The following is a 21,271-nucleotide window of genomic DNA, read 5'->3' as shown; positions in this document are numbered from 1 at the left end:
TTCTGGTTTTACTATCTTTCATTTTCTACTTTCAATCTCTCTCCTTTCTGTCTCAGTCTTTTTTCCTCTCCCTCCACTCTTCCACTGCCACAGTTACTCCCTGCAGCCCAGCTGCTCTCACACAGACAGATATGCACAACACATGCTCAGCTGACACTCTCCGCCAAGTGTGTGTGTGTGTGTGTGTGTGTGTGTGTGTGTGTGTGTGTGTGTGTGTGTGTGCAGAGAGAGAAAGAGAGGAGCTACGTGGGTGTTGCTTTGCGCAGGAGTTGCTGAAACTCTTGAGTTAGCTCCTTGCTTTATTTCTTAGTTTTGTCGTGTAGTTTTGTTTCTTACTGCACATGTGTTTGTGTCGGAGACCATTCCATAGCGGACGCACGGTAAACTGAACATGTGCATGACTTTACTATTGTTTCAGTTTATGTTATTTTAGACTCCTGTGCCTGTGTGTGTTTCTTTTTTAATTCTCATGTGTTTCCTTTACACTGTTTTTGTTGATTTCATGTTACAGAGACTGATGACTATGCTGAGATAGTTGATGAAGAGGACACATACACCATGCCCTCCAGTAAGTGACTTATTCAAACTTTTCTGATGCCTAAAATCCACCAACTCAAATAATTTGCACTCAAGAAAACAAGCTTCACTGCAGCAAGAGAACAATATCATAACTGCTGTTGTTCTGTCAGACGTGTACGTTGTCAACCAAATTCATGACGTTCTGCTGTGTAATAAGCCGAGACTGGCGTGAAACTTGTAACACTCAAACAGGCAACATCAGAAGTTACATTCAGTCAGTTAGCGGCTAAAATTCGAGACAGTTTCAGCGTCTTATATAAACAGCAGAGACCCCGGCTGGAGCTCGGAGAGGCTTCAGCTCAGACTGTAGAACTCTGGTTGGTTAGACGCACATTGCATCTGTCAAATTCATTCATATGTTAGTCAAAAAAAACCTGAATGTGATGGTAGGTTTGGCTGCAGCCCTGTGAGTAATGGTGGTTTTAGCCCTCTGTTCCAATGTATTTAATGTGGATGTTTGGGCCGGTACAAAGTGCTCATGTATTTGATTGCGTGGCCAACTTTGAAAATGGACTGTGTTCTCCTTTTCCTCCCACAGTCTTTTTCTATCTTTTCTGTGTCTGGCTTTATTTCTTTGTCTCTTTCGCTTTGCTTTTTTTTTTTTTGGTCTCCTTCTGTCTGTGACTTCCTCTTAACAGATTTTCTGCAGACATATTTTCCTACTCTGTGCCTCACTTTGTACGTGTGTCCATGTCACACTGTCTGATGTATAAAATGAAGCTGTGCTGCAGTGATAAATATAAAGCAAACCTAACCGTTCACCATTCTGTGGCAGTATTCATTCATGAACTTATTAAATAACTAAACATCATTTAAAGAGTGAAATGGGTCAATAATTAGTGCCTGTAGATGTGTGTGTGTGTTTGTTTTCTGAGCTATTTTCAATCTTAAAGCAGCTGTCTGGCTCTCTTTCTTTCTTCATCTCTCTTTCTTCCTCTTTCTCCCATCGCCAACACAGTCAGCTACGGAGTAGTTGAAGGTAAAGCTCCCTGTCTCTCTCTCTCGTACTGTCCGACCAAAATGTCTTGAGATTTTTAAGTTTTGTCCTTTTTTTCCTTATTTTTTTTTGCTGGGCCCCTAATTATAATACAGGGGAATATCTGCCTTGTTACTGCATCTTCCTGCAAGTCAGTTTGTCAATTTAAACCCCAAAATACCAAGTAATTTACTTGAGTATCAAAAATGTGGTTTTTTTGAGTAGTTAGGAAGCATTAAAGCAAAAACAAATTCAAACACCCAAGGTTCATAATATCCAAACTGTTGTTGACTTGTGATCGTCGCCGTTTTGTAGAATGCAGCTCATTTGGGTCTTGTGTTGAAAACAAAGTTGAAGGCCAATCCATAAACAATGTAAGATGTTATTTCATAAACAGGAGCAAAGCGATCTCACAGTACTTGTGTTGTTTGTTGGCTTAGTTTAATTTCACCATCATGTTGGGTATGACCTTTTTATTTCGTAATCATGAGTTATTATCGTGGTGGTATGTTGTTGTTTATGTCATATGCGGGTTATTTTGTTTATGACGCAATTAATAATTTCCTGCAAATCAACTGCTGTGCGGTTAATTGCAGTACATTTCTTTGTTATAATGGAATGGGTTTTGGTTATGCCGCTGGCGTTTGTGTTTATCTGTTAGTTGAGTCAGATAGCTGCACTCTGAGTAGACGTAACTTTAAAGGAAAACCCACAACATAATTGTTTGTACATCAGTTACTCACTGCATGTTACACTGAATTTGTGAAAAAGTGTTGTTTTCCCGCATGCTTTCATGGTGAACAAAGAATCTAAAAACTGAAAAAATTCTTGATGATTTGGAGTAAAAGCGGCACTGCATGTAACAACAGCAAAACTGTTTAAAAACTCACGCAACTCGTGCTGTATATACTAAGTCTCAGTTATCTAGTTGTATGTACAGTACTTCCCAAACACATGCGTTTTAGCTAAAACCTGAACTGTTTAAACTGAGTAGTGCACCTGGGAAACCGCGTGCATTTGAACTCTGTGTTGCCATGTGCGGGACCGTTCATGCGGAAAAGTTGATATGGAACTCTGTACTTTTATGGGTAACGACCAAATTACGTTGGTACTACCGAGTACTGATTCACATTAAAATCCATTGGTGCCAAATGTCAGTACCTGAGAATGCATCTGTTTAGACAAGAGACGAAAATCCCGGAAAGCTCACGTAGCCTGAAAGACAGCGTGGCTGGCATTTACATTTTTGTTATCGCCAAGAAAGTGAAGTACTAAAAAAAAGGCAGCGTTGGTCACTGGTTCCGTTTTAAATGTAACCAGACCACAAACATATTATGCGGAAGTGTTTTGAAAATGGTATTGTTATAGTAAAATTGCATGTGTCTGGAAGGACTTTACATATGACCAGATAAATGAGACTTGGAATACACAGCATGAATTGTGTGAGTTTTTAAACAAATGTTTTGATATAGTTTAGCTTTCATTAAATGCATCCGCTTTAACTCCAATTTCTGAAGAATTTTCTCCATTTGTGGATGCTTCGTTCATCACATGCATGCCAGAAAAGAAAAAAAATCTCTTCACAAATTTAACAAAACATTGAGAAAATAATTGATATTCGATGTATCATTTTGTTGGCGACGTGGAACTGGATAAGTTCCTAATGGTCAGCGTCCTGCGTAAACCTCTTGAACTCAGTATCTAGTATGTTTTTATGGCGTTTGGTTGGCAGCTGACATTTATGCACCTCTGTAGAAATGTTTCATGACCTTTTCAGTAAGGCGGAAATATTGATATCACAGAAATGTCAAAGCATGTGGATGTCAGTTGCAGAAACAACAGCTTTCATTCAAATCCTGTTGGGCCCACTCACTGAATATCAAAAGGTTACTGCAGACACAGACACCATAACAAATACACTTCAGATCTAGTGGATCAGTTTGTATTAGTGTTTCGGATATTTCACTCAAAGATCCAGACCCGGGCGTTCTTCTTGGCTTTGCAAAGTGTTTTAGAAATGGTCTCTGGATGTTTACATGCACGGAGCACTCCAGTCAATTAATGATCTGACTCAGAACAGCTTGTTTATGTGTCCCCCTGTAGCCCCTGTTTTCACTGTGTCAGTATACAGGAATAAACAGATTGGGACTTTGCTGTGCATGTAAACAGATTCTTATGAACCTTAAATTTTGCTTGTTAAATGGGTTTACTCTATGTCGGTGTGTTTGTAATTTTGTGTGCATGTCAAGTCAAGGTTTGTGTAGTTAGAGGTGTTAATGGAACGGAATATAATCTGAAAGTGCAAACCATGGTCGAAATGTTGTTTTTTTTGTACATTGTTAATGGTTTATCTTAGTTTAATCTTATTGCCAATGGTTGGAGTTTACCAAAAATGACAATAATTTGGCTTTTCAAAGTTTCTTGACTTGATTCCCCATGATAAAAATAATAACCTGTACCATCCAAATTGTCTGGTCCTGGTAAACCCCGTCCATGTGGTCTGAGAGAAGCATGTCAAATGTAATGGGTGTTTTCAGTGTTTCAAGTTTATGAAAAACAGCAGGTTAACGTATAAATCTCCCTCTTTACACTTCTTTTTTTCTCCTTTTTTTCTTTCTTATTGTCTCAGCGCGGGATTATGAGATCCAGAGGGACAGGATAGAGTTGGGCCGCTGCATAGGAGAGGGTCAGTTTGGAGATGTGCACCAAGGAGTCTACAACAGCCCGGTATGTGGATACACACAAACACCAGCTTTTTGTGTAGCCAGCAATTAATGAATGAATCATATGTGGGACAACTACAAGATGCAAAAAAGGCATGGCAAAGGTAAATGTTAAGGTAGTAGTATATAAGTCTATTAGTTACTCTGTTATTCAGCTAAAAACAAATAATTAAAATAAAAAGTAATCTCAAGTCTGCACCCTAAGTCCTCCTCCTAACTGGACATGATACAAACCAGCAGATATCAGATTCTTTCAGGTTTTTTTTTTCCAGTGAAGAGGCCCTAACCTGACGTGTTGTGTGCTTGAAAATCTGCTTCACCTGGCTCTATTTTTGTGATGTTTTGTGCACTTGCTCCACCTTTAACCTATTTTCTTTTGTCGAATTCAACGCCGACAACCTGGTGTCCCAATTCAATTTCCGTTTTAACTCTAGTCCGAAGTCAGCGTGGATGAATATTACAGCCTATGTAATTGTAAGCCTGTATGAAATGTCACAGTGTACAGATCACAAAAGCGGTCATCATTTTTCATAATTCTAGCTGAGGAAATGATTAAAACTTAAGAAATTGACATTAGTTATGAATAGATAACTCAGACACTTATTAGCAGAGGGAGAAATAACATTGGCTATTATAGAAATAAAAATGAAATGAATCCCTCCATCCATCAGTTTTTTTGTCCGCTGTGTGTTTTGAAGGTGTAGCACTTAAAAGTCTGAACAATTTGAGGTACAAATTATTCTTGTCCAAATTAATTATTACAAGATTTTTTTCTACATGTGTCTATTGATTGCATAAAACATTACATTAAACATTTTATGATTTTTCATGTTTGTTACATTGTGATATACTATCAATAAAAAATACTGATATAAACCCCCCTTTTTTCCTGTATTACCTTATTATAATATCCTGTATTACCTACCTTATTATGCTAACTTGTCACTAACTGTGTTGTGCAGGACAAACCACCTCTGCCTGTCGCCATAAAGACGTGTAAGAACTGCACATCGGACAGCGTCAGAGAAAAGTTCCTACAAGAAGCATGTAAGACCGCACTGTGTTTTTACTTGACTTAGAAAACCAGGACGCATTTCACACATGCTGATCGTGTTAATGTGTGTGTTTGTTCCCCTTGCAGTGACAATGCGTCAGTTTGACCATCCTCACATCGTCAAGCTGATTGGCGTGATCACAGAAAACCCTGTGTGGATCATCATGGAGCTGTGCACTCTGGGAGAGGTACGTTCTTGTATACGGGCTGAGTGAAGTGTGTGTCAGCTCTTTTCAGTTTACAAAGGAAACTGTTCGGGTGTAAGTCATGATATTAGGCGCCTGGAAATAGCTTGACCTGAAAAGCCATTAAATTAGCAAAAAAAAACCCAGTTCTGTAAATACCGTAAAACTTCAAATAAAAGCCTAGTTCTAATTAAACGCCCAGTCCATGAACTAGTCTGTTGCGGTGACACATTTTGACAAATAGAAGTTCAATAGAAGTTCGGTCTGGTTGCCATGCAGTTTTATTTTTATAGAAGTTCTTTGGGTGCATAATTTGGGTTGTTGGCTACCTGCTGGAGATCACGTTTGTTAACTGCTTAGATCACGCACACAGTATGTATGTATGTTTTGACTTTTGTCAGTATGGACATGCGACACAATAAGTTAGCTTGGTTAGATTCTCCACATTTCAGTCATTCAGTTAATTTTACTAAAACCGTGAGCACCAAAGAAGATGGTAAAGTGAATAAGAAAGATGCAAAAAAGAGGTTAGTAGATCTAGAAGACTATTTTTTAATAATCTCCAGTGAACTGTGTTCATAATTATCATAATTATATATTTAAAATTATATATTTAAAATTATTTTACACATTATTTTTCAGGTCATGTCTTTCTTTGTATATTTTTTGTTTTACTTTTCAATTTTACTTTATTTCCTTTTTTTCTTTTGTTTGCTTGGAATTATTTTGGCAATTTTTCAGGTAATTTTCTTGTACTTTTTATAGATTTCTTGCTAACCTCTGGGTCATTTCTGCTTTTTGTTTTTACCTTCTTCCCATGTTTTTGAGTAAAATGAGGCCAATTTGCCCAGGTCTCAAATGGTTACATAAATAATTTGATTATATTTCCATTTTGGCTGAGCAAGTTTTGTATGAAAGGAATTAAAAGCCTGTCCCAGATTGACACCTTTCTTAAACAACGCCTACTGAAAACGCCTATTGAGTTCAGCGATTTAAGCAAATGATCAACTGGGCTATTAAATCAAGTTTTATGGTACACTATATAATTTTTTTTTTTCTAACTTGAACTCACCGCTGTTTTTCTGTTCCTGTTTCTTTCTCTCTGTCTGCAGTTACGTTCGTTCCTTCAGGTGAGGAAGTACAACTTGGATTTGGCTACTCTCATTCTGTTCGCCTACCAGCTCAGCACTGCGCTCGCATATCTGGAGAGTAAACGCTTCGTGCACAGGTAAACACACACACAGGTATTCACACATGAGCGATGAGCTGATTGCAGTTACATCAGCAGGCACTGCGGTTAATTCATCGTTCGCGTTTAGTCATAAAAATTAATGTTCTGATGAAAGCATAAAGATTTAATCATAAATGGAGCAGAAGCATACACATAACACTACTAACTTAGTTTTGATAAAGTGAGGACTGGTGTCCCAGAGTAATGGTCCTCTGTATTTCAGAGCATGTTGTCTGAGAGTTTTGTAGTGATAGGGAAAAGTTACCTAAAAGTTCATTTATTTTGGCAGTACATCTATAACATCTGTGATTCAGGCCTAATGTGAGCCGTTACTGTCTTACAGGGACATAGCAGCACGCAATGTGCTGGTCTCTTCAGTCGACTGTGTGATGCTCGGAGACTTTGGTCTGTCGCGATACATGGAGGACAGCTCGTACTACAAAGGTAATGATACTCAAACACCAAACTCTCTCTCACACACACACACAGCTTTGTATTTTGTTATAACATATTACATTTATTCACAAATGTTTTCATTGTTGTTTACTCTTATTTCTGAGCAGTGCTGACCTGAGACCAGTTAGCAGCCCCAGTTACATTTATAGTTTTGTGCATGTGACCAACTTTTCTGGTTGCCAGTACTTTACCACCACCAACAGGTCACATCAGGATACTGCAGTTTAGCTGGACTTCCTGGCACGCTGTCTTCTTTTAGTGCATAACTCTCTGGGTGGCTGCAGAATTCACCAGCAACGAATGACAGAGTTACAAAATTGTGTTTAGGAAAATATTCTTTATTTTATCTGTAATGCTGATTCTATGGGGAATTTTAATGTATACGTGTTTGTCTCAGCTTCTAAAGGTAAACTTCCTATCAAATGGATGGCTCCTGAATCTATCAACTTCAGAAGATTTACCTCTGCCAGTGATGTCTGGATGTTTGGTGAGTTATGATTATTTAAGCATATATTAGTTGCTGTTATTGAAAAATATAGATAAAGTCCTGAAGAACTGTTTCCTCCTCTGTCTCTCTATAGGTGTGTGCATGTGGGAGATCCTGATGTACGGCATCAAGCCTTTCCAAGGTGTGAAGAACAACGACGTGATTGGCAGGATAGAGAACGGCGAGCGACTGGCTATGCCTCCCCAGTGCCCGCCCACTCTCTACAGTTTGATGACCAAATGTTGGTCGTATGATCCCAGCAAGAGACCGCGATTCACCGAACTCAAAACACAGCTCAGGTAATAAAACGTTTTGTGATGATAAGTGCTTGCCTGTTGTCATGTGTTAAATGGTAATTACATTAAGGGCCATTAAACAAATACTACAGTAACACCGTCTGTAAGGCCACTTGCATGTTACACGCTTTTTTATGTCTTCAAAATTACCATGTGTAATATTTCTTAAGTTATTCTATCAGTAAAATTAAAGATTAAAAGCAAGTTAGTTTGATGAACTCTTTTTAGCATGTGATTCTGCATACAGTACATTAACCAAATTTTAATGTATTTTATCCATATTGTCTAATTTGAATGTCATCAGTGTTGGAGCTGTTTTTTCCCAGATTACCAAGTTTTTTTTATTCGGATTTAATTTTTTCCGATCATAAATATTTTACAAAGTTTTCCCTAGTTGTCATCCAAAAACCTGAATCTGTACCAAGAAATATGTTTGAAGTTTTTTTTTCCTATTGGTCCACCTATAAAGAAGCAAACTCTTTTTTAAGATGAGTCTTTTATGTGAAACTTTTAAAGCACTATACTGGAGGAAGAGAAGCTTCAACAAGAGGAAAGACTTCGTATGGAGATGAGGAGACAAGTCACTGTGTCCTGGGACTCTGGAGGGTCTGATGAAGCTCCGCCTAAAGTAAAACTGAATTATTTCTGAGTGTTTCTCTCGGATTATTTGTTGGATCTCATTACATAAGTTTGACATGGCTGATGAGCTAACTGTTACCTCTGTGTTCTGCAGCCCAGTAGACCGGGTTACCCCAGTCCTCGTTCCAGTGAAGGCTTCTTCTCCAGCCCTCAACTCAACCACTTCTCGGTACAGCAAACACACTCAAACACACTCAGACACACAGCTCTCATAGTGAGAAAACTGTGCTCCTCTGTTTGTTCACATACACTGTGGCTGCAGTAGTGTTTTCCGCTGTTCTCCAGAGGTTTTAGGTGGCAGCAGCAGCAGAGCTGCAGAGAAGAAGAATTCAGGACTCTGTAAACTCATACATGAATCAATAATAGCAATAATAATATAAACTCCTCAGAAACCGTGGTTGAGGAAGACACCCGTGATACTAACTGAAGAAAGATATACAGTATCAGAAATAGGTAATAAGATAGCAAAATATGTTTTAAGAAAAATAAATGTGTTTGTGGTGAACGTTACTTATACAAGTATATGATCAGGTTGAAATGCGCTGATCTTTTCATTGGTTGTTTTTTGAGAGATTTTTTTAAAATCAAAACTGTTTTGTTAATACAGGCTGGAAAAACATAACACACAACATATAACCTAAAAAAAGGCAAAAAAGTCAAGAAATATTAAAAAAAAAAAAAAAAAAAATTAAATCGAAGCACTTCAGCAAATCAAATATTTAGGTTAATTTTAATTAGCAATTACTTTTTTCAAAATAAATTGACTTTGCAATGTATTTTGAACTTTAAATATAAATATTCTGTATCATGTTAATTAAAGATCTTGGTCAAATATTTTTGAAAACGCTGTTTTCAGGAAAGGTGGATCAATCACAAATCTTAAAAACATACTTTGAATTTTTCATCTATAAATCGTCTTTATAAATCTGTCCGAGTTGTGCACTGTCGTCAGAATAAAGGCCGACCCAGTAGTGTCAGTATTGAGTCTGAGTGAACTCACAGACTGCTGGAAGCGAGCGCTGCATGTGTCAAAGTCAGAAAGAGAAATGTGAAGGCTGAGACTCTCAGTGCAGTTATTCCTCTCCTCATAAACCGAGCAGACAGCAGGCATTTCCTGTAGTGCTCAAAGCCACACACGCACACACACACACAAACCAAAGCCACTCTCCAGCTCTTATGGCAGTAGGCAGCTCTCTCTCTCTCTTGTCCTTATAAGGAGTGTATAATTTGAACTGCTATTTAAGTCAAACTCGATCATATCACACGTAAGAATAACATCTGTATGTTTTGGAAGCACGTGTTACACACCAGACTGAGAGCAACCGAAATGTTGTACAAGAACTCCCATGATTCTTTCAGGCGTTGTGCCATATCATGACTTGTAAGTGTTAGTGGGATCAGTGTTAATATTTCATAATGATTCCTCGATATTCACTCTCACTATGCTGTTATTCAAAGACACTTACTGAGTCTGCCTAAAATGTCAGTAATGGATTTTTTTGGAATATCATGATTTTTGTGTTGTAATGTAAACAGAAAAGGAAATATGATATGTTCTCAAAGGAAATACCAGTCAGTTTACTCTTTAACAACCTTGATGTTTGTACCTCTATTATACCTGTTTGAATGTTTTTAAAACTGTTCCCATTTCCTCTGTTTTATTGCATTTTTGCAGCTTAAAAATGACACACATCAACTGATTTACCTTTACATTCTATAAAATTTAACCACGACATAGCTGGATTCTAGTTTGTTTATTTGCTAATATACCTTATATTCCAGCGTTTACTCATAGGAATTAAGTATTTAAAGCAAGGTCTTCCTCTCCACTGTTGTTTCTTGTTACCATTACTGACCATTTTTTATATTTTCTCCATCTGTCCGTCCATCTCTCTGCCTGTGCACCTGCAGCCGTCAGCACATGGTGGTGTAGGAGGAGTAGGAGGCAGCTACCCTCCGACTGATTCCTGGAATCAACACAGACCTGAACACACTGCACTGTGGAGCCCCAACATGGAGGTACACACCCTCACTCATAAAGGACACTTGACAGCGAACAAATAAATTACATCCATGTCATTTTTCCCATAAAAACAAGCGAGACAGTCCTGTGACATCTGAGCCTTTTTAATTATCTGCCGGCCATTAGAGAACCACATGTATCACAATGTGCGGAAATTTTTCTTGATCTTTCACTTTGCTGCACGCTACCACCAGCCTTGCTAGAAAATACGTAATAGATGTACCTGAATACAGATTAGGTAGGACTTCTGAGTGATGTAACGGGCAGCAGCTGAGCCTGAAATAACCTGGTTCTCAGGTTTAATGTACTTTTATGTAATTCACTTTTCATTTTGATTAAACATAGCAGGTGACATGAGGTGCTGGCACTTCAGCTGTACGGTGAAGTTGTTTTTTCCAGCAGACCACAGCACTCTGTGCAGGAAAATAAAGTAACTGCAGTCAAAAAAAAAAATCAAATGCTTGCTGTAAATTTTACTAGACAGTGTATTTAAGATCATCAATCACTTGTCAGCATATAAAGATGATGGAGGTGATCATTTTGCTGTCTTTAAATGACTGAATGTTGAATAAAAAAGTCAAAAGAGAAACTTCACATTCAAGCACCCGTGTTCTCCACAGGACGGTGGATGCGTCGGCCAGGCGATGATGGAGGAGCGGCTGATGATGCAGCAACAACAGATGGAGGATGACCAGCGGTGGCTGGAGCAGGAGGAGAGCTTTATGGTTATGGTAACTGTATTCATATGTAATAGGAATGTTCCTAACGACTAATTTACTTGGAGTTTAAATGGAAGTTTTAAACTCATTCGACAAGTCTGAAAGTTAGAAAACACTCAGAAATCTGTGAAGTTAAACTTTTTCTGAAAAGAAAGTATTGCCAATATTATAAGAGCCATTTTTAATAACCAAGTCGTATTTGAAATGCCACTGAAATGTTTGGCGTATTGCATCGTGCATTGTAAAAAAGTTTCACATCATCCTACAAAACATAACAACTCACTAAAAAAAATGTTAACAAATTAACTTTCTCATGGGTAATGTGTGCATGCAAAGACACACTCACACACACACACACACACACACATCCAGGTTTCTCCGGATCTCAGTGTGTCCCAAAGCACCCCTGTCGTTCAGCCTAGTAAGAAAACATTCACCAATCACGAGTGTGTGAAGCTGCATGGACGTGTGTACGCAGTTCCATCCATTGGGTCTGAGAGTGTGTGTTTGTGAGTGTGTGAGAGAAAAAGAGAGAAAGAGAGAGCCTGATAATCAGATGTTATTCTTGCATGCTGATCCAAACTGCTCCCTTATTCCTCATCTTAATATTAAGTTTAACAGACTGGTATTTATAATGCTGACAAGTTGCAAGTTGCAACATTTCATTGACTAGTATACAGATTTTGCACATCTCTAATATAGAAGCTACAGCTTTCAGGTTTTGTCTGTGGACTATAGACTTATTATGACTATTGCAGCTACCAATTAGAGATCTGCTTCTATGACAAGTTGACAGCTAGCCATCTATCATTAGCTGTTTAATGCTGGTCGTTTGTCTACGAGCGTGGGGTCATGGGATGTGTTTTCCACTTCGTAAAAGGTTTTTATGTGTATTGTTGCCAGGTGTGCTGCAGAATATCTTTTTCAGATCTTTGAACTGGCTCCTTTGTGTTTGATTTATCTCGTCAGACACTGAAACATCCCCAAAAGGAGCCAAATCGCTACTTTTTGCAAAACAAGTCTGTTTTTCATCTCTGGGCTGCTCAGATTGTGTCTCTTCTTGCCTTGATGGGGTTTTTCTTCTTTTCTGAGCCAGGTGTAGGAGAGAAAAACACAGAGATGAGTGATGGGGAGAGATGTCCCCGCTCCTTATTTATTGCTTCACAGAATGGGAAATCTCTTAGGAAAGACTAGGCTGACTGAATTGCTGATATCTTATTTGTTATTTGTTATTTGTTAAAACCATGACATCATTTCTTTTTCCTGGCTTGTATGATCCACCTCTGCACCCACCTTCAAAAAATTCTGGTAAGATTTAATGCTGAGGAGGCTAAAAGGAGGCTTATTCCCCTGCTGCTGTATGTCTTCGACTTTGGACCTTCAAAGACATTGACAAGTGAAAGGAAGCGTCCTTCACAGGGATGAATAAATAATCAGTCATCAGCAGGAAAACCTGTTATCAGCTGCATTTCTAACACTTGATACATCTCAGAGGGACTGATGTGCAGCCACTGCATAGGGATTTTTCTTTTCCAATTATGTATTTAATATTCTTAACATTTAACAAACATTTAAAAGACAATACAGAAAAAATAGGTGCATAAAAACTTGCATCTGTAAATTCACATAGAAACTACTTTTTGATTTCACATCAGAGAAACCGTAAATGTTTTAATTATCAAGTTGAATATGACCTTCAACTTCAGGTCTAAAAAACTTGAGTCTTGAAGTAAACTTGCTGCTGATAATCAGAGGTGGGATAATGTTATTGTTTTGCAAGTCACAGGTAAGTCTCAAGTCTTTGCACTTAAGTCCCAAGTCAAGACCGATGAGTCCCAAGTCAGGTCCCAAACTTTCAAATTTGAGTCCTAAACAAGCCATAATGTGCCCTCGCCGAATGTAATGCCATTAAAATCAGTATAGATTTGTTAAAACAAGTTTGTTGGGATTTGTTGCATCTCCAATTGTAATTTAAACCCACACATTTTGCACACAGCAATCTGTTTTTGTTGACCACCCTTTAGTGTTTGTAAGCAAACAGAATTATCTTTGGTATCATTTATTCTCACTGGCTCTTCGTAACAGGACCTTAGTTCTTCTTGGTTCTGTCCTGTAACTTGACTGGATGTTGTTGGATTGGTTCAGTCAGAGTAGATCCGGAAAGTTATGTGTCGACTTGCTGGGAGTGAAAAGTGTTAATATCAGTTGATTCAGGAAGTGAAGGGAAATTTATTGATTCTTGGCACACTTTTTAAATAACATACCTTTTAATCTTAGGGCTTTAGGGAAGGTATCAAGTGTTCTCAAGTGAAAAGGCTCAAGTCCAAGTGAAGCTGTGAGTCACTGTTTATGAAGTGGAGTTGCAAATCTTTCTTTTTATTTTGACCAGTCTTAAGTCATCAAATTTGGGGTGCAAGTCTGACTCGAGTCCAGGTCATGTGCCTTGAGTCCACACTTCTGCTTAAAATACCTACAAACATGAATGCAGGACTTTTACATGAAGTGTAGTATTTTTTACATTGAAGTATTAATACTTTTACTGAAATAGAATATCTCAATACATCTACTGCTTTAAAGTACTGTCTGAAGTTTAGTTCTAGGAGTTAAATGTGGATGCGCACTTTGTGAAAAACTAAAAGGAGGATCAGCAGACGAAGAGCATGCAAACAGAAAGCAATAAGAAAGAAGGAAAGTAAGGCCTGAAAAGAAGGAGATGGCGAGGAGGAACAAGAGTGGAGGACAGAAGGAGGGAGAAAGGAAGTGGGATTGGCATGAGCTGTGGAGAGGGTGGAACAAACGAGGAGTCACCCATCAGAGAGAGAGAGAGAAACGGAGAGAAGGGAAACAGAGGGAGATGCAGAGAGATGGAAAAAGTGGGAGGGAGGAACAGACTGAGGGAGAGAAACAGAGAGTGAGGCGGTTGGATCTTTTCTCTGCAGGATTTTGTCTCTGTGGCTCAGTGGATCTTTTCCTCCTCTGGAAAAACTTCTCTTTCTCTGTCTTTTCCTCTCCCTCCATTCTTCTCTGACTCAGTTTTTCTGTCTTTCTCAGTTCATTTCTCTCAGTCTCATCCTCCACGTTCTTCCTCTCTCCGTCCGTCCCTTTTTCTTCATCACTCTTTCTCCCTCGATGTCTTAAGAGTTTCTCTGCTTGCATCTCTTTCTCTCATACTTTCTGTCCCTCTCTTTCCGCCCTCCTTTCGATGGCCTCCACTCTCTGCTTTCCTCCTCCCGTCTTCTTTAGCCTCTACTCTCCCAGGATGCATCTCTTCAAGGCGTGCTTCACCAAAACGGTACTGAAACAGAGAGAGAAGCAGTTGGAGTCATGCTCAGGTTTTAGTGGCGCCAATATGGACTGGATTTCGTCATGTTACTGTTTCATGCAGATTAATTGGCGCGAGCAGACTGTCAGGAAGTTGTCTGTGTGGAGAGGATTGTGTTTTTCTGCTGCTCTTTATCCTGACTGACTTGATGATGATGTTAACTTTTTGAGGCAGTTGTTGATGGAAAAGTAATAAAAACTTTTTCAGGTCGTATTCATCGGTAGAATTCATGTTTTGCAGAATCATTTTCAGGTTAATTTAGCATTTTTCTGAAGAAATGTGTTTGTTAAGGAATAGATAACTCTAGTTGCTTTGCATTGACTTCTAATATCTGCAAACTGCAGGTTACCATCAAACAGTTTACTGTGTTCATATTTTCTGTTTGTTTGTGAATGTCCGATGCTTTTTTTTAAAGTGAGTCCAAAACACAGCCTTGGTTATGTGCTTTTTTCCCCATTAAATTTGTCTTTCTGTTTCTTATCTGCAGAAGGCAGAGTCCAGAAACAGCAGAGGAAGCATCGACAGAGAGGACGGCACACTACAAGCACCGGTCAGTCACTGTGTGTGTGTTTGTTTGTGTGTTGATACTCAAAAGTGTAATTGGAGAAATGCTGAAAAGAGGGATAGAAAAACAGGAGGAGAGCGATAGAGAGTGAAAAAGTGCAAGAGGGAGGCAGAGGGAAAGTATTCAGTCCGACTGACTGACAGAGAGACAGACGGAGGAAACACAGAGGCTGGGAGAGGGAGAGAAAGTATTTCTGTCTGTGTGCCAGGGAGGGTACTGCCTACACACCAACCACATGACCACAGAGGGCTCATGGGAACTTTAAACCCAGAAGCACTGCACAGTTTTACTGTAAATGTGTGTTATAATGTCCTAAAGCTATTCTAAGCATTGACCTTATCGTCTCCACACTGTATCAGCTGGAGCTGAGCAGTGACGGTGCTGCTGTCCATGTCAAATACCATCGGTGAATGTGGTTTATTTTCTTAGGTGAAGTCAGTGTTACATTCATTTTTTTAGCAGTTTTTCCTCATATTCATTTGTATCCTTTTATGATTTAGGATAACTGAAAGTTTTACCTGTGTGTCCATGTGTGTGTGTTTGTCTCTGCACAGGGTGGAAGCCAACATATCTACCAGCCTGTAGGGAAACCAGGTGAGAGAACCAGCATACAGACATACTCAAAGGGATAGTTTGGATGTTTTGAAGTGGGGTTGTTTACTGTGGACAGAATCAAAATGTATTTTAGCCACCTAAATAAACCCATTATCAGTTAAAGTGTACAGTATTTTAAGAATATTTTCACAGCTTTACCTCGCCGTGATAAGCGATTTCCAAGAGGGAAATGAAGCAGTTATATCTCTTCAAAGTCACCAGACTCCATTGAGGAAAATAGAAATTTAACATGGCAGAGCACGGGAGTTGCTGGTCTGCCTCTCTACCTCAATCAATTAGTTTGTTTCTTTTAATTGTGTGACTTATGAACATAAACTAACTAAGTGATCGAGGCAGCTGTAGACCAGCAGCTCCTGTGATCAGTGCTGTCAAAGAACTGTTTTTCTCAGTGTAGTCTGGTGGTGCTGATGAGAGCATAGATTGGGAAATGCAGCCATTAACCACAAAAAGAGGGCGATAAAAATATTTTGAATATAGCATACACGTAATGAGATATTTATTTTTTAGGTGGCTAAAGTATGTTTTGCTGCTGCCTCCATACACAGTAGCACATTGTTTAGCTTCCATGTCAGTTCTCCTGCTGCTTTTCCAATGCTGAGAGACATATGCTGTCAATAATATGCGGACTATGGATGAGAACCTCACACAATCCAAAATTCAAATCATCCCTTGAAGTAAAACAAGTGACTACACAGTTTAAAAATCAAATCTCCTCTGTGTAAGTGAAGTTCATTAGTATTATCAGCTAAATGTAGATTAACTATCAAAAGTAAAACTACCTGTTGCACAGAACTGCCATGTTCATACTGTAATACTGTAGCTACTACTTTATATTATTGGAGGATTATTATTGATGTGTTAGAATTAGCTTTACCTCAAAGTGCTACAACAATAAAATGATGCTAACATGTTTATTAGTTTTTACACCGTTGGATAGTTATATCTCGTATTTCATAAACTGATCACACTTTCTGTTTAATCGTAATAGCTCAAAGTAGCATTAAATGGAAAAACTCATAGTAGAAGTACCTTAAAATTGTATTCATGTAGTAAATGTTCATGCGGTCACCAATTCACAGCAGCATAAAGTAGCTGTTGGCATGCATCATACTTCCCTCCGTACTACGTCACATACTGTCATGCTCCTATTTTACAGAACATGTGGCTCCTCCGAAGAAACCGCCCCGCCCGGGAGCTCCTTGTCACCTTGGCAACCTGGCCAGTCTCTGCCCTGTGGACAGCTACAACGAGGGGGTCAAGGTACTTTATATATGCAAACATCAAAACCTCATCACAGCTATGAACAATGCATCCCCAGTTCAAAAAATTACAGCAGATTAAAATAATTTTGTGGACATTATTTCCTCATTTTGCTCCTATTTTTTGCAACTTTTCCATTCCAGCATATTGTTTTTGAGTTGAGTTCACAGCTGTCTGGTATTTTGCCGATGGGTTGCATGCTGTGCCACGGCATGCCTCGCCTGTGATCGGCTCTGGCCTAATGTGCTGTCCCTCTTCTCTCCCCCTGTGCTCCCCCTCTCTCATTAACATCCATTCACTCATCCTGTTTGTTTCCCTTTCACACCCTGACATCATCTTACTCTTTTTCCTGCTTTTCTGTCACTCTGCATCCATCTCTCCACCAATCAAAATGTTTCCCCTCCCATCACAACTGCTGCACTCCTCAATCCCCCTCCATCTCCTCCCCCGTCCCAACCACACCTCCCTCCCATCTCCTCAACCTCCCCATAGCCGTGGAGGGTAAGACGATCTCTGTGTCCGTCTGTCGTCACCGTAGAGTTAGAAATAGTTACCATCATCATTATGCGCCGAGAAGCTCTCTGTTCTCTATTTTTCTTTACCAGAGGCAGAACAAATGATCAATATTGGCATATCGAACACAATATTTAAGCTTGACCAGAGAAGTGTTTGTGACACAATAATCTCATGGTCATTAGCAAAGATGGTGAAGACTGAGATGTCAAAAAGCTCAGAAGTTGACTTTAGAGCTGCGGAAACTAATAATCACATGTTATGTTTAAGTTTGTAGCTGCCTGAGTGCTGTGAAAAAATATCCCTGGTAAAGGAAAATAAAATCAAAATGTCACCGTAGCTGTTGTTTTTTTTCTTAGATGAATAGACACATTGTTAACTGATAGCTAAATGTTTTCAAGTGCATCTTTAGATAATAACATAGTTACATTAGTTATTAACTGATTACATAAATCTAAATAAGGCTGTGGGATATGGTTATCTTTAACATCATGCTGAAACTTTTTCTCGTTCACAAGCCAACCAACCTCACAAGCACAAAAAATCAACTGCGGCCGAAGGTGATTTTTCATGCTGAGGCGTGTCCTCTGAGCTCATTAAAGGGGCGGCCTGAAAATCACCTCAGTCGTGCTTTAATTATGTCCCCGCCTTAATGGCTGCGACTTAAACAAAATCAGTTAGGCTCTGAGGTTTTGTGAACATTAATTCAGGGTTCCCACGGTCATGGAAAACCTGCAAAAGGCATTGAATTTCACAATCACATTTTCCAGGCCTTGAAAAATCAAAGTCAGGTTTTGAAAAAGTCACGTGTCATGGAAAACCTCCCACATAAAGTAAAATTGACAGCAAATTCATTTTCTGTAGCTGTCAGTGTGACGGAGCACCATTATGCGTCAGTGTGTGACATTTTGTTTACCATTACGTATGTTTTGTAATTTTCTCTCTCACTTCCTGTATGCCAGCTATCTAAAATTATGTCAAAAACCTTTGTTATGGGTCACTGAAAAGTCATGGAAAAGTTTGGAAAATGTGTCCATGAAAATGTATGGGAACCCTAAAAATAAAACCTGCTTTTTTTTTTTTCTTTTTCCCCAACGAGGCCAGAAAAACAAAAACAAAGACCAACTCTGATGTGTGTCAGCTTCTTATCCACTCGTTAAAAATGCAAGTTTAAACTTTCAGCGGGTACACAGAGCTCACAGGCCTTTCTCACAGCAGGAATTTGAACTTGCCATAGCTTGCCATAGAAAAGCTCAGGTGTTAGTAATAACTCTAACGATTACTCTGTTGTATTCAGTGATCCAGTTAGAGACGCAGAAAGCAAGCATGAAAGATACCAGGATCCTGAAATCAAAGCAGCTAAATGGAATTTCCGCCATCATTAATGTTATTATTTACACCTGTGTTGTTCCTAGTGTGACATGTCGAAATGTCTTTTAGGGAAAAGGCCTGTTGGTTCAGTTCACTGTGAGGAAAACTCAAACTGTTGTTTAACGCAGGTGTAACTTTGAGTCTGTCGCTAGGAAACTGACCCTGTGTGTGTCTGCCATCACACTGTACTAACAACCCAACACACTCCTCTGTCACTGTAGAGACGTCAAGAAATCTAGTTTGTAGGTAGAAATGCATGAAGACGGAAATAACAATGAGGCTTTTTAGTGTGAAAATCTAGTCAATACTGCCCCCCGGTGTGTCGTCAGTCTAACTACAGTCATCCTGTCAGCTGAAAGAGTCTTTCTTTGAGAAAAAATTAGAATTTTCTGTTTTCAGTGGCTCATTGTAACGGTAAAACTTTCCTCATTGGTCCAGTTGCAGCCTCAGGAGATCAGCCCGCCCCCGACCGCCAACTTGGATCGTTCTAACGACAAAGTGTATGAGAACGTGACAGGATTGGTCAAAGCTGTGATTGAGATGTCTAACAGGATTCAACCCGCAGCCCCAGAAGAGTACGTCCCAATGGTCAAGGTACGATCAATATTCACTTTCTGACAAAAGTCACAGAAGGTACGACAGCGTGATGCACCTACAGTGATCTTAACTCTCATTTTAGCTCCCTCTAAAGTGATAAAAAAATGTAATATTGCCACGCTTTATGCCCATTCTCGTAAAGTGAGTAGGCAGAAGTTAGAGATCGGTCATCAACAGCTGTAAATGTGCATATCAACTGAAGACGCACGCGAAAATATGTGCGTTTCTGTGTGTTTGGTAGGAGGTGGGTCTGGCGCTGAGGACTCTGCTGGCAACAGTGGATGAGACGCTTCCTGTGCTGCCAGCCAGCACACACAGAGAGGTAAACACACACACACACACACACACACACAGAGAGAGAGAGAGTTACATTTTCAAAACTGAATATCTCAACACTGAAACTCAGAGTAAAATACACTTTTACTTTTATACATATAATCATGCTTTAAACGCAGTGAAGCATTTTCTTTAACTGTCATACGATACACAAGATGTTTTGTTTATCCGATCTGAGTCGCTGCCTGTTCGCTGCAGTGAAACATAAACTCTAACTCCCAGTTCCCAAACTTTGCTATAAGAGCAGAACAATGGTATCGGGATACAGAAGTGATGTTTTTAATCATTAGTTTTAAAATATTAACCATTAAATCTACCTTGACTCTCCAGACTATAAGAATGTTCATTGTTGAAGGATTTGAACACCCTCACAGGTGTTTCCATTTCTGCCTGATTGGACCTCTGCCCAGGCTGAAGTTGGGTGAACTGCGTACTGAAGTGGCCCAGAAGCTTTATCCTATTGATTTTTAAGGCCTTTTTCAGACCGCCTACTCTATTTTTATTTATTTTTTTGACATATCCAGATTGATTTTAGAAAGTCTGGACAGCAGAAAACAAACGAAATGCAGTTTTTGCCGAGCTGATCCAAACCACATTCAGAGGTGGCTGAAAATGAGATTCTAATGGGATTTCTATCAGTGCATCTCAGTCTAAACACTTAAATCAGATTTCAAAGTGTTTTTGTACAACAACAAAAAAAACAACTACATCAAATCCAGAGTGACGGCAGTGCTGGGCAGATCCACTCTGCAACAGTTGGTGGACAGACGACAAAATAAAGAGTTTTGAGGACGAAATGATGGATCTCTTTTTAATAATAAAAGTAATGACTTTATTATAGCACCTTTAAAAGCAGAGTTTAAAAAGTACTCTGACGAGGAAAGCAAAAAGCAGAAACAGGATACTAAGAAGACAGCACAGCAACAGAAAGCCCAACAGTCTTAACTGGACACAAGCGAGACAAAACTAGAGTAGAGTTAGAATAAATATTAAAACAAAAGGACAAATAATACAAGATGCAGGACGCAAAATGTCAATATGAAGTAATACAACTAAAAAAAACAAAAACAACAAAAGTATTTAAAAAAAAAACATGAATTATTAATTAATTTAAAAAATAAGAAGAACTTATTTTTTAAAAAAAACAAATGAAGAAAAATACATAATTAAAACAAATATTTGTCATACTTACCTGTTGGAAAGCTGCAGTTACTGACACCCACGTCATTACCATAGCAACCCACGCAGATGTTTGGTGATTCTGGACACAGATCTGATCTGATTGCTCGCTTTAAGAGCCTTTTTTTAAGATCTGATCAGAGAA

The 21,271-nt window shown here is 39.0% G+C and overlaps 1 protein-coding gene across 6 annotated transcripts in view; it reads left to right on the top strand.

Annotated features, from left to right (window-relative positions):
• ptk2aa (protein tyrosine kinase 2aa) overlaps nucleotides 1-21,271 on the top strand; it is a 78,128-nt gene that overhangs the window by 54,836 nt on the left and 2,021 nt on the right. For 4 of the 6 annotated variants that reach the window (XM_088090805.1, XM_088090806.1, XM_088090804.1 and 1 more), the window contains 18 exons: nucleotides 512-568; nucleotides 1,538-1,558; nucleotides 4,185-4,282; nucleotides 5,241-5,325; nucleotides 5,420-5,520; nucleotides 6,630-6,745; nucleotides 7,092-7,192; nucleotides 7,602-7,691; nucleotides 7,786-7,990; nucleotides 8,504-8,615; nucleotides 8,721-8,795; nucleotides 10,538-10,645; nucleotides 11,270-11,380; nucleotides 15,178-15,240; nucleotides 15,810-15,849; nucleotides 17,027-17,130; nucleotides 19,453-19,608; nucleotides 19,853-19,933. In XM_088090805.1, the coding sequence (XP_087946931.1) occupies nucleotides 512-568; nucleotides 1,538-1,558; nucleotides 4,185-4,282; nucleotides 5,241-5,325; nucleotides 5,420-5,520; nucleotides 6,630-6,745; nucleotides 7,092-7,192; nucleotides 7,602-7,691; nucleotides 7,786-7,990; nucleotides 8,504-8,615; nucleotides 8,721-8,795; nucleotides 10,538-10,645; nucleotides 11,270-11,380; nucleotides 15,178-15,240; nucleotides 15,810-15,849; nucleotides 17,027-17,130; nucleotides 19,453-19,608; nucleotides 19,853-19,933 (1,724 nt within the window). The remainder of the gene's footprint in view (nucleotides 1-511; nucleotides 569-1,537; nucleotides 1,559-4,184; nucleotides 4,283-5,240; nucleotides 5,326-5,419; nucleotides 5,521-6,629; nucleotides 6,746-7,091; nucleotides 7,193-7,601; nucleotides 7,692-7,785; nucleotides 7,991-8,503; nucleotides 8,616-8,720; nucleotides 8,796-10,537; nucleotides 10,646-11,269; nucleotides 11,381-15,177; nucleotides 15,241-15,809; nucleotides 15,850-17,026; nucleotides 17,131-19,452; nucleotides 19,609-19,852; nucleotides 19,934-21,271) is intronic. The other 2 variants (XM_042506099.2, XM_042506098.2) reach the window with 1 other exon arrangement.

This window comes from Plectropomus leopardus, chromosome 17, assembly GCF_026936395.1.
Source record: "Plectropomus leopardus strain MGB_pleo_1.0 chromosome 17, ASM2693639v1, whole genome shotgun sequence".
Lineage (NCBI taxonomy): Eukaryota > Metazoa > Chordata > Actinopteri > Perciformes > Serranidae > Plectropomus > Plectropomus leopardus.
The sequence above is the reverse complement of the archived record's forward strand: the minus strand, read 5'-3'. Positions and strand labels throughout refer to the sequence as shown.